Here is a 13,095-nt window from a genome sequence, read left to right as displayed (position 1 = left end):
GGTCATCACATCACATGTGTAGGCAGCAGACAGCAGATACATGGCAGCATTGTGGAGGCACAAAATGATGGGAGGAGTCTAAAATAACAGACAACTCAACAGATTATTCAGACTCCTTGAATCCCTGACTGAGATTACAAAAGTCATCAGCCTGATGGTCAGCAACATGGAGTCGCGACCCCATGCTGAGAAGGTCGGGATCCACTTTAGGGTCAGGACCCACAGTTTGAGAACCGCTGGTATAAAGCATTTTTCTGCATCTGTAATTGCTAATAGCAATCAGTAGTAGTACTTATTGATATCTGCTGTTCTAGTGGGTAAATGACATGCTTGACATTTACATTACCTGCGTCACACTCCGAGATGCTGCCTTCCATGAACCGAGCTCCCTGAGGACAGGAACACGTGTAGCCTCCTGGTCTCAGCAAACAAAGGTGGGAGCAGATGTCTTTGCAGCGATTGGTGACTGAAGAACATAATGTTAATATGTCAGATTCATTAGACCACATGTCCAGGCTTCACATGGCTGAAGTCTCGATAACAGGAGTTAAAAGGACGGTAGGCTCAGTGAAGTCTTCCCTTCTTGGTTAACCCTGTGTGTGCCAACATTACTGTAAGAGATCCTCAAAATATCAGCTAAAAATGCCGGCGCCGCTCACTGAGATTGTTCTTTTTTGGGTGCAATTTTTAACTAAACTTCAATTAATTAATTCAATTAATTAATAAAGAACTTACTGTGAGCGACGCTGGCATTTTTAGCGTATATATTCAGGATCGCTCACAGCAGCGTTGGCACTCTAAGGGTTAAACCCTAATGGGGTGCTATGCAGCATACCAGTCTGGCTCCCTCTTCCTCCTTCCTCCTTCATTTCTCATATAAACACATTCTACATAATATCTACAACATGCACAATTTGCTGCAGATCTTCTGCTCTCATAGAGGCTCTGCATTGTATAGAATGTAATACCCTTCCAGAGATTGCAGTTCAAGGCACACTCAATACACGGCACCACACTCAGTTACATTTACTATCGCAACAGATATCTAATATATATATACAAACAGTCTAATACTCGGCATTGGCCTCACAAGCGCTGTTATTTGTTCAGACTGCAGCTATTGTTTACAGCTGGGCTCTGCCTATTGGGCCACATACTCTCTCACTGAAACCTACATCACATTCTTGCTGTCTTCCTTTAATAGGCATTGAATGGGCGTTATAGCACTCAACACATGACTGTATAGAATTGTGGTCTGTCATATCTCCATCATGTGCAGGGAGAGTCTGTGGCCTGCACTTTTTCATTGCATGTCTCTGTAATGTTTACATTGTATATCGCTAAAGCTTGGTCCCAGTGGCGTAACTAATAAATATGCGCCCCCCGCTGATTTCAGCAGCGGCACCCCCCCCCTCCCCGCCCGAATAAAGTTAAACCCCCCCCCCCACCCCTCCTTACCCTGCCACTTGCCGTCGCCGCTGCATTCTTGGGCTGATCTGCGCTGTGGTCCGACGCTCCTATTACTTCTCCTAATGAAAACTGACCCTCCCAAAATGGCTGCCCCTTATAGCAGACTGTTTTTAAGGATGCTAGAGGAGGCCGCTGCCTCCTCTAGCATCCTGAAAAACTGTCTTCTGTATAGGGGCAGTAATTTTGGGAGGGTCAGTTTTCACTGCAGCAGGAGTGAGGAGATGGAGAGCCAGGACCACACAACTGCCACAATGAGTCCCGGCCACAGATGCTGCAGCAACGTAACCATAGCCCCACAGACCCCCGGCGCCCACAATTTCTCAGAGCCTCCCTACCACCGCGGGGTCTGCAGGACTATTGTTATGCCACTGCTTGGGCACCTACCACTGCATTCCCTGGTGGGCCCTTCATGGTCCAGTCCGGCACTACATATTCATATACACACACATATACAAAGCTATACACACAGTCTATATACAGTATGTAACAAGTAGCAATCCAATCTCCCAGTGCCTTCCATGTCCACAGCTGAGTACAGTGATGCAGCATAGACAATCAGACATATTATATATGAGAGAGAGAGTGTGATGTATATATGTGTATGTACAGGTTTATCAGTATTTTTTCTTCTACATGTTGCACATTTTGAACATGAAAGTGACAACTGTGAAGCACTGCCTGTATAATCGCTGAAGACGACCACCACTTTTACAACTGTGTTCAAATAAAACTACTGTTTTTATGGTCTGAATTCTATGTGTCATGTAGATTATTGGTGAATTTATATTTGCACCTCTATATTGCATATATATTTATATATATACTGTATAGACACACACACATACTAAAGTACACACGCATAAACATACATACACACACAGTATATATTAAGAAAGATAAATCATTACCTGTACGATTGTAACGATGTGAATGGTAAATCCGCACTTGAGTCAGCCATGGATTGATTGTTAAAACCTTAACCTTATGTCCAGCGCCAAATTTATCAATTTTCCACACTTCCCCCTTCTCCTTGGTTGTCCAGTACAAATGCCCTTCAAACACATCCAAGCTGTATGGGTTGCCCAGATCTTTTCATGGTAAGTAAAAATATATATTTCATTATTTAATAGGTATTAAAACACAAAAAATAAACCTGTCATTTACACATTTCTAATGACATATTTGAAAATATAAAACACATTCGTTGAGCCAACTAATACATCAATATACAATATACCTATACCAAAACTGACAAACAACTCATGATTGCACCAACTACTGATGGCACTGAAATATACTAAAATATTCATAACAATTACAATAATAATAATAATTATTATTATTACTATTATTATTTAGAAAAGGGAAAGATGACAATTAATAAATGTATAACACCCCCCCCCCCCCCCTCAGATACTGGGGATAAATGAGAAACAGTGTAAAAAGACAAAATGACTACATATTTCTTACCTCCACCTACAACGGTCAGCCTGTCTGTTCCGTCAGGTTTAATCGATTCAATAACATTTTCCTTGGAGTCACTCCAGTAAATTCGGTTGTTGTTGATATAATCGATTGTGATGCCAGTTGGCCAGCCAAGATCTTCTGAGACTAGAACCCGTCTCTGCTGTCCATCCATCCAAGCATACTCAATCTTTGGCTGTGTGCCCCAGTCTACCCAATACATAATTCTACATGAAGGAACAGCAGGTGTTAGATAACTGGTATGGCACAGTGTGGCATTTCTAGTGGTGGCATAATGACTGTCAGGGGAAGCACAGGAGAAGGAGAATGCCCCATCTCCCACCCACAGCCTCTACCCACACTGTCAGTCACCATGATGCTAATACTGTGATGCAGGAGGGAGTACAGGCCAGTGATCTCACTCTGTACTTCCTCCGGCAAATCAATAAAACATATTATTGTGGGTTGAATGGGAGAAGGGATTATTGTGGAAGGAAAGGTAATGAAGAGGACCCATAGCACATGCTATTCTGTACATTTAAACCAATGTAAAATCATTTATTTTAGGGAGTTTTTACAGGAAGAATCATACCCAACATTTGACATGCCTTATGCAAATGACCATTGGAAACAACTAGAAGACCAAACACCTACCCAAGGTCTGGATTGAGAGCAATGGCTGCTGGCTGGTCTAGTTGAGTGTATATGAGCCACTTCCTGTATCGGCCATCCAACTTTGCTACTTCAATGCGATTTGTCCCAGCATCAGTCCAGTAAATATGTCTGAATAATTATTCATAGAAAGAATTAACTTAATCTTGAGTCCATAGATTGACTTTTACAACTTTCTATATAATGAATAATGTGCTAAGTGGTGGTTGGTTATTGATTAGCACTAAAAGTTAATGCTCCTGGTGGAACCAGGTACTTTCACTTCACAGGGCAAGAAAAATTATGTGACATTTATACAAAGTTACGTGTACTGCCCTATAAAGTACCTTAAATCAATCCCCATGTCATGTGCAATGATGGGAGTTTAAAGCTAAAAACTACTTTAAAATGCAAAGTTGTGAAAATCTTCATTGTCACAGGAAGTCCCTATGACATCAATACATGATGTCACTTGACATTTCCTGTTAGTACTACTAAATCTTCACTGATATGGCTCTAGTAGTAACTACTATTGTAGTTGCTAAAGGATCCAATAGTTGCTAGTGAACCTGGGGATTGATGAATTAAGCAGTGAAATGAATGCAGAAGTTCCCATAGAAGCCAATAAGCTTCTAGCTATCATTTTAAAGCATGCACTTCATAAATGCTACGTCAAAGCTGATTGGTTGCTATGGACAACTTTTTTAACTGGCCCATTTCACCACTGTTTTCGCTTCTTGATGCATCAACCACGTAGTTACTGTAATTAATAGGCCAGATCTATGATATGATATGACTGTGTCTATGATAGCGCATTAAAGTTTTCTATGGTGTGAACCGAAAAAAAAAAAAAGTTAATTGCTCTGATAACTTTTAAGAATTTTTGGTAAATATGGATAGTACTTGGAAGAATCTTTGGTACTTGTTTCCTAGAACGGCGCCCAGATTTCCTACATACGGCACCGTAGGGAAATCGCATTGCATCGCATGGGCCATTATAACGGCATGCGATGCAATTTTTTAATGTCATTTTTTCTATGTTCATTGTACCCCACTAAATCGCATCGCATGTCCCGCAAAATTGCATGTGATCGCGATTTTATAGGGTGTGCGATGCCATGACATTAGGTATACAATAATATGATTGTACAGTATGTCCCCAAAATAGGTTTTACGCACCCCCCACTATCCGCGGCAGCCCGAAGCATGGTGAGCGGTGTTGGAACGCGTCCTCTGACCTTTTCATTGTGACTAGTCATTTGACATTGCTAATTAAACTAATATTATTTAAAACACATCCGACTCTGTTAACAGTTTCTTTCTCCTACTACTGTAAATATGTTATTCTATGACATTAAAAAGGGAGCTTTCATCTTCTGGTTATGGCCAGAAGTGATATCACCGCCAGGTGGATTATACAGGTATAGCAACTGAAATCAGTGACTTTTGCTAAATTTAAACTCATTTTACCTCTTGTTTAACTATTTTAGTTTATCGTTCTTAAATAATCCAAGTTGCAACATAATTGGCTATATTTTTAATAGTGGTGATGCCAAGGGCATCTAACAAAATATATTCATTTAAAACTTATTACCTTTATTATCGAAAATAGCTTAAAACCGTCAGTACCTTCCAATCCAGTCAACAGCTATGCCATCCGGATTCATTATGTACCGCAAGTTCATATCGACATCTTTTACCATATTATTACCATTGTCCTCAAACGTTGGTATATAAGCCCGCCTGATAGACCCAAATACGGAGCCCTGTCCTCGTGTGGTGTAGTATACAATACCTTTCAGAAAGGGAATACAATAGAATACACCAATATATCATTCAGCTTTCAATAAAACAAAATAGAATAAAGTGCCTTATAAGTAGTTCTACATTATAAGGATTGAAGAAAAAGCAACCAGTGAGCCGATACGCCAGCAGTACATATGATCATACATACATATGATCTAAATCAGATTTATTGTATGCAATACTGTATTTCTCTCATCAGCTGTCATTCAGCTGCAAACCCCAACATACCATATCTGCTAGGGTGTGGTATGGGACAGTCGGGATCCCGACAGTCACTATCCCGACGTCGGGATCCCAACTGCCCGGAGTCAGACAGCATGGCGAGTGCAAAAAAAGCCCCTTGCAGGCTCGCTGCGCTCGCCACGCGAGCCACCTATTCTATTCTCCTTCTATGGGGGTCGTGGACCCCCACGAGGGAAAATAGCGGGTGACCGTCGGGCACCCGGCTGTCGCCGTTTTGACAGTCGGGTTCCCGACGTCGGGTAAATGACTGTCGGGATCCCGTCCGGCACCCATCTGCTAGAGGTTGGCAGTGAATGCTTGGATTTGTAGTTCCTCAAAAAAGAATAGAGGGAGGGGAACAAGAGCAGTTGGATTATAGGTGCATTTATGAATTTAAATAAACGGTATTCATGGGATTTTGTAACAAACCTAAATTGCTGATTATAATATTGCCATTTCATTCCATGTGCTGGCTTAAGCAGGGGGAGCTTTCGGGAGCTGCAGGATTTGAATCCATGACCATGTAGTGTGTTACTAATGGTAACCTTTGTGACTGAGGTACCAGCTCTCTTGAGGTCATTGACTAGGTCCCCCCGTATAGTTCTGGGCTGATTCCTCACCATTCTCAAGAATCAGTGATACCCCATGAGGTGAGATCTTGCATGGAGCCCCAGGTCAAGGAATATTGTCAGTGATCTTGTATTTCTTCCATTTTTTTAATAATTGCAAAATATTTTTGTATAAGTATATTATATACAACATATGCTTAGAGTCTATACTGTATAATAAATGGATCATTTCTACAAACTTATTTTCCTATGGTACCTGTTTAAATAGTAGTTCAGGAATACTGTGCAAAAGTAATCCTCATCTAGTGTGCAGGAGCAAACAAAGGATTTCTGGATGGGGGGTTCCGAATGCTGAATTTTACAGCGATTGTCATCAGCCCATGAATGTTGCATAACTAGCAGGTAACAAGGTATATCCTGCCCCAAACAAAGGGCCTTATTCTAATTCACTCTTTCTGACAAAATCCTTCTTAGATGGACAAAACCATGTGCACTGCAGGGGGGCAGATGTAAAATGTGCAGAGAGAAAAAGATTTGGGTTAGTTATTTTGTTTCTGTGCAGGGTAAATACTGGCTGCTTTATTTTTACACTGCAATATACAGTAGATCTCACTTTGAAGTAAAACCCCACCCAAATGTAATTCTCTCTGCACATGTTACATCTGCCCCACCTGCAGTACACATGGTTTTGTCCATCTAAGAAGGAATTTGTCAGAAAGAGTGAACTAGAATAAGGCCCAAAGTGCAGCTTATGTAATACAGTACTGCACTTTGAACATATGCAGGTCCAATGATCACAGTAAACCACTTACCAGTTTCTCGATCTCAGTGCCAGTATTAGCGAAAAGTATGTAGACCATATTCTTTGAACCTTATATTTTGCTAACCATTGCTTATGGTGTCTGCTATAAACACTTATATTTATAATGAAAGTTAGGTTTCAAAACAAATAGGGTACTTGTGTATTATCACGGCGCCCCCGATATTAAGTCGCACGATTTTTCATCGCATTGCATGCCATCGCATGCCATACACCCGATGCACAGCAATGCGATTTAAGCGCCCTATACGATTTTAAATTGTATAAGCACCCTAATGGGTGCTTTTAAGCACCCTAATGGGTGCTTACAATGTTAAATGCACCCCCACGCCACCCCCAGTATGAACGTGAACCCGAAGCATGGCGAGCCCCCGAGGGGCGGCGGTACGCGTCCTCCGACCTTTTCATACCCCCACTATCCACGTCGGCGTTGAGTTGATTATATATAGTGTGGCGAGCGTAGCGAGCCACCGAGCCCGAAGCGTGGCGAGCGCAGAGGGGACGCGTATTACTTTACATGTATTCCGCGTCGCTACGATCGCCACGCTTCGGGCTCGCTGCGCTCACCACACTATATAAAGTCAACTCCACGCCGACGTGGATAGTGGGGGTATGAAAAGGTCGGAGGACGCGTACCGCCGCCCCTTGCGGGCTCGCTGCGCTCGCCACGCTTCGGGTTCACTTTCATAGTGGGGGTGGCGTGGGGGTCCATTTAACATTGTAAGCCCCCATTAGGGTGCTTATACAAATTATAATCGCATCGCATCGCATTATATGGCATTGTATGCCATATACAATGCCATACAATTTTAACATTGTATGACATCGGGGGACACTGGGAACATCGCATCGCATGCCATCGCATGCCTTATGGTCTGCGATGCGATGGGTGCCGTAATAATACACAAGTACCACAAATAGTACCAGTCTAATTAGTTACCTAAGTTTATTAAATATGAACACCCTTCATTTCATTTCTAAGTGCACCTATGATCCGACTTCATGTGTCTTAACCCATTTTTTGTTGTATAAATTGATTAAAGTTGAAGGTGACAATCAACTATTGAAGTCATTTATTACATCTTAAGATGATACATATGAGATTTAGGATAAAAAGTTAATTCTCACCAAAAAGAATCTGCTAACTAGCATTATCAATGTGATTTGTGTGTAGAACCAGTAACCTCTCTAACTTGTGGTGCTGCAATAAGTGGAGAGCCACAGGTTGTACTGTATGGGCCAGGAGTAAAATGGGATTCCATATACTATACTGTACATGTATTGGAACTGCTGCCTACCTTTGTGTAATGTACATTCTATTGTATATTGTACCAGTCCTGATGCCAATAAGTGGTACAACAGGTTTACATTGTTTTAGTATAGACATTTATTTTCGATTCATTATATTTTGGATGGGGGAAAATTCAGGCACACTTCCTGTGGAATCAATAGAGGATATGTAAATATACATCAATAAAGCAATAACATGGCTCGTACCAGCCACATATGTAAGAAAATTAGTCTTGCTGTACATACAGTACAACAGTTATTTCCATATGTTTTATTGAACAATCATAATAATGAAGTCATAGTTATCCCTGTAATTGTTTCTGTTTACCGGCCCTGTCCTTTTAAAATATGTGGCAAATAGCTTCCCCATTTATCGCAAGGGAGCCTGTGACAGGGCTATCTCTTCCACTGGGCTGGATGGGCTTCTGTCCGGGGGCCCCACAAGCATAGGGGCCCAAACCAGCCTAGGGCAGGGCGAATCAAAAATCAAAAATAACATGTTTACGGCAATCTTTGATAGCGCTGGTCAGCACTGTCTGGCATTCCTCCTCCCCCTGTCGTCCCCCTCCAGTGGTTGCATTGGATGTCGGGCATGACGTCATCCCACCCAACATTATCAGTGAGGAGCAGCGAGAGAGGTTAGGTTGTGTAGGTAGGTGCCCCACTGCACTGCTTTTCCTGGGAGGGGGGTGGGGGGAATAATACTGTTAAAATGGCCCTACCCTATGATAACTACCACTAGCGAGTCTCTCGATGGCCATCCCAGCCTGTGGGAGATGGCTAATAAGTATCATCCTCATATCTTTTCACACTATTATAAATACTGTTCAGTTTTACGGTCATGTTGGAATATGGTAAAATCAGATTATGTCCAGGCATTGGGCTCCATTTGTGGCTACACACAATGATATAGGAAAAATACAGCAATACAAACATGTAAAACAATAGAGTGATAAAGATACAGAGTGATGTAACACTAGAAATAAATACATGGACACTTACTGAGATCTATTCCCTCGGGGTCCCAGTGATAATCCAGGGCTTGGATATGCTGCTGATTTTCAATATAATCAGAGTATATTTCAGATGACATGTTGTATCTTCTTATCCGCACATTGTCTGGCAGCAGCAGCAACGGGGAGATACCTGTAATAGTATAATACAAGATACATTTGTGCTCTTCTATGTGTGGATGTGCTTATTGAGCTGATATTGTCATTATATAGAATCTCCATCATGTCACACAGTGCTGGGAATTGATATGGTAAGCCAATAGCATTAGCAGCAACCTGTGTTAGACCAGGCATTGGCCACTGGCCTTTCTATTGCAGCTGACTGTGGTGTGGCAGGGCTACATCTAGTCATGAAGTGATAATTCTGGCAGAAGTTGCTGCCACACACCAAGGCACAGATTTAAGAGGATATTAGTTGCCCACTGGTGATCTGTTCATCGGACCAACTACAAAAAGTTGAGCCTTCAGACACTGACAGCAGAGGATCAATCAGAATCCTATGGATCTGCCACGTGATGTGTGTGTATGGTGGGGTGGTATAAGTCTCTGGTCAAATAGAACATAGAGCTTTTCCAATTTATTAATCCCTTAAAATAAATATTTCTCCTTCATACTTCATGGCAGCCATTACATTGGGTTCATCCCTCTCTCTCTCTCTCTCAATTAGACAGGTAGTTTTTTCCCCTAGGACCAGACTCCTCCTCTTCCATATCCTATATAACTGAGCACCTCCCCTCTGACCATAGTCTTTTTTCCGGTCTCCTCTGTCTGTAACAGGTAGTTAGGTTAGCTATTTTAGGAGATAGATATATGACCTGGCAGCGAGGGGATGGCGGTGCCTTACCCTGTGTAGTGATCCGAGCCGGCGACATGGATCTTTCTGCTCTAGACTATGGGTTGGCGGTGCCTAGAAACCCTAAGAAAAATGGCAGTACTGGATGTGCCGGATATTCTGTATGGAGGACTCACCACAAATGTATGTCCGAGTAGCGGTGGCTGGACGCCAGTGGTGTTGTCCGGAGCAGGGGGAGAGGCAGCGGCAGCATGTCCGGCATGGTCACTAGTCCCGCCGTGTGTTTGTAGCTGTGCCGTGCGGCAAGCGCCGGAGGAAGTGACGCGCAACTTCCAGCGCGCATACACGCGGTCTGCGTTCCACAGCAGGCCGCGTGCGTTTCAAATACCGGAAGTGCCGGTATTGATAGCGCCTGGACGGTGTAACAGGCGCTGCTGTTTACTTACTCACAGTGTGTGTGGAGAAGTCAGCCAAGGAAGTGTACTGAGTACTAGCGCTGCACATTATGGAGGATGCCTCTCCCAAACCAAACGTACCGCTGCCCAGGTGAGTCCTCTGTGAGGACTGGTTCTTTACTTTTTGCTGAGGTTAGGAAAGATAGTTAGTACATTTCTTTTGTCGTTTTAGTGTGCCTGTGGTTGCAAAAAAGAAATCAGCTAAGAAGAGATTGGATAAGATATGCCCTGAATGTGACAAATCATTTACTGGGGAAAATGTGTTGTGTAGAAATTGTCTGCAGAAGAAAGAAGCTGCTTCTGTGTCTAATCAAATCTCTGAGCTTAAAGAATGGATGGAGAAGAATTTTGTATAAAAAAAGGAGTTTTCTAGCAGCAAGAGATCTAGATCACAAACCAGTTTGGATCTGGATGATAATGGTGGATCAGTTATTTTTGGGTCTGATGATAATGCCTCAGGTGATTCCACTGCTGAGTCAGGGGAAGTCATTGAAGAGGAACGACTATTTGATTTAGGTTTAGTAGAAGTGGTGTTGAAGAACCTCTATAAAACTCTGAATTACAAACAACCAGTAAAGACAGAGTTGGACACGCTGTTTAAGGATAGATCAAGGAAGGGCAGGTGCTTCCCTGTCCATAAAGTTGTTAAAGACATATTAACTAAAGAATGGAGTAATGTAGACAAGCGAGTGGGTTCCTTTAAGAGGGTCGATAAAATGTTCCCTATTGAGGATGAGGACTTTTTGAAATGGAGTCACATCCCTAAGATAGATGCAGCCGTATCTGAAGTCACCACTCGTAAAACCATACCATTGGAGGACGGTGCGTCCTTAAAAGACCCCATGGAGAAAAAAATGGACAGTGCATTAAAGCGGTTACATATATCAACATCGGTGTCGATGAAGTCAGATGTAGCCATAGCTTCCCTTTCCAGAGCATTAAGAATTTGGTGTGCAGCATTGCAGGATGACTTGCAGGACAGAGCATCTCGTGACCAGATGGGCAAGAGTCTGGTGCAGATTCAGATGGCAAAATGGGGAAAGGGGGAGGGGATGGGGGCCAGGTGCACAGGACTGATTTGCTAGCAGGTAAGAAGGTTAAACTCCAGTCAACATGTGAGTGAGTAAATTATGTTATAATCTCGTTGTGGAGGTGCTCCCGGGGAGTATGGTAAGTACAATTGGAAACGGGTTGATATTCAAGGGAGAATATCAGGAAAGAAACTCCCGGGTGGGGCACTGCCTTCTATAATATAAACGTATCAGTCTAAAATATCAACTTTATTAATACTAAAATTGATCCTGTTAATGGATCAAGAGACGAACATGAGACGAGGACATACAGATAACATGAATAGAAAAAATTGAGAAAAGATCGTGAAAATATGATATCTGGGTCTGAAAATGGGCTAAATGCCTCTGTTCAATATGGCTGTAATATCAGCGTATTCCTGTAAAGGATTATTTCAGACTAAGCACGTCTTCAATTAACCATATTGGTTATCATAAGCACATATCTAATAAATGCGTAACAAATGGCACACTGTCTGGCAGTACAACTTATTGTTATCTTAATTACTTTCTAATGGTCGAAAACTGTGTATAATCTCACTCTAATTGGACTGCAAGATCCAAGAGAAATTGAGAATTGTGGTGAAGTGTGAACAAAATTGTGGTGAAGTACCTGGGTTGAAAATGCTCGCCTAGTGGCTGATTCAGATGGCGGTAGATTACGTCTGTGAGGCGTCATTAGATGTTTTGGATTTCTCTGCCAAGTCTCTAACTTCAGGGGTTGTGGCCAGAAGGGCCCTTTGGTTGAAATCTTGGGCGGCAGATTCGCACTCCAAGAATAAACTTGCGACACTTCCATATGAAGGTGCCTTTCTATTTGGAAGTAAACTCGACCTCATGATTCAGAGGATGTCGGGTGGCAAATCCATGAGGTTGCCTCAAGATAAGAGAGGCAGGTTTCAGTCCTACTCCAACAGGCAGTCATACAGGCAAGCCAGATCATACAGGCCGGGTAGGCCGTTTCGCGACAGGTACTCTTCTGGTACAACGCGTGCATTTTTTCGCCAATACATCAAAAAGAGAGGCAAAAGCTCTGGCGCAAGTCAGAAACAGTGACGCCAGATGCCCCATGGAGCAGGTTCCAGTAGCAGGGAGGCTTCTAGAGTTTGCTCATATGTGGGAGCAAAGCATTTCAGACAAATGGGTGCTAGAGATAGTAACACAAGGTTACCGTTTGGAGTTTCTTTCAAGGCCAAGATTGGCAAAGTTTTTGAGTTCCAGAGTGCCTCTGCTAGAAACAGAAAAAGAGGTTTTAAAGTTAAGTTTGCAAGCACTTATCGACACAAATGTGGTAGAAGAAGTCCCAGAAATAGAAAGGGGACTAGGATATTACTCCCGTTTGTTTGTGATAAGCAAGGTGTCAGGCGGATTCAGAACTATCCTCGACTTGAGGAGTTTAAACGATCGCCTAAGAAAAAAGAAGTTTTACATGGAAACAACCAAATCGATTTTGATGGGGATCAGAAAAGACG

General features: G+C 42.5%; 1 protein-coding gene across 3 annotated transcripts in view; it reads right to left on the bottom strand.

Annotated features, from left to right (window-relative positions):
• Window positions 1-13,095, bottom strand: part of LRP2 (LDL receptor related protein 2) — a 278,226-nt gene that overhangs the window by 34,501 nt on the left and 230,630 nt on the right. For all 3 annotated transcript variants that reach the window (XM_083153889.1, XM_083153890.1, XM_083153891.1), the window contains 6 exons: window positions 9,295-9,438; window positions 5,215-5,380; window positions 3,589-3,717; window positions 2,941-3,161; window positions 2,379-2,558; window positions 347-466 (listed from right to left, as the gene is read on the bottom strand). In XM_083153889.1, the coding sequence (XP_083010015.1) occupies window positions 347-466; window positions 2,379-2,558; window positions 2,941-3,161; window positions 3,589-3,717; window positions 5,215-5,380; window positions 9,295-9,438 (960 nt within the window). The remainder of the gene's footprint in view (window positions 1-346; window positions 467-2,378; window positions 2,559-2,940; window positions 3,162-3,588; window positions 3,718-5,214; window positions 5,381-9,294; window positions 9,439-13,095) is intronic.

The sequence above is a fragment of the Crinia signifera genome, chromosome 7 (assembly GCF_055691185.1).
Source record: "Crinia signifera chromosome 7, ASM5569118v1, whole genome shotgun sequence".
In the NCBI taxonomy this organism is placed as follows: Eukaryota; Metazoa; Chordata; class Amphibia; order Anura; family Myobatrachidae; genus Crinia; species Crinia signifera.
Note: the sequence above shows the minus strand (reverse complement) of the source record. Positions and strands in the feature narration are given on the sequence as shown.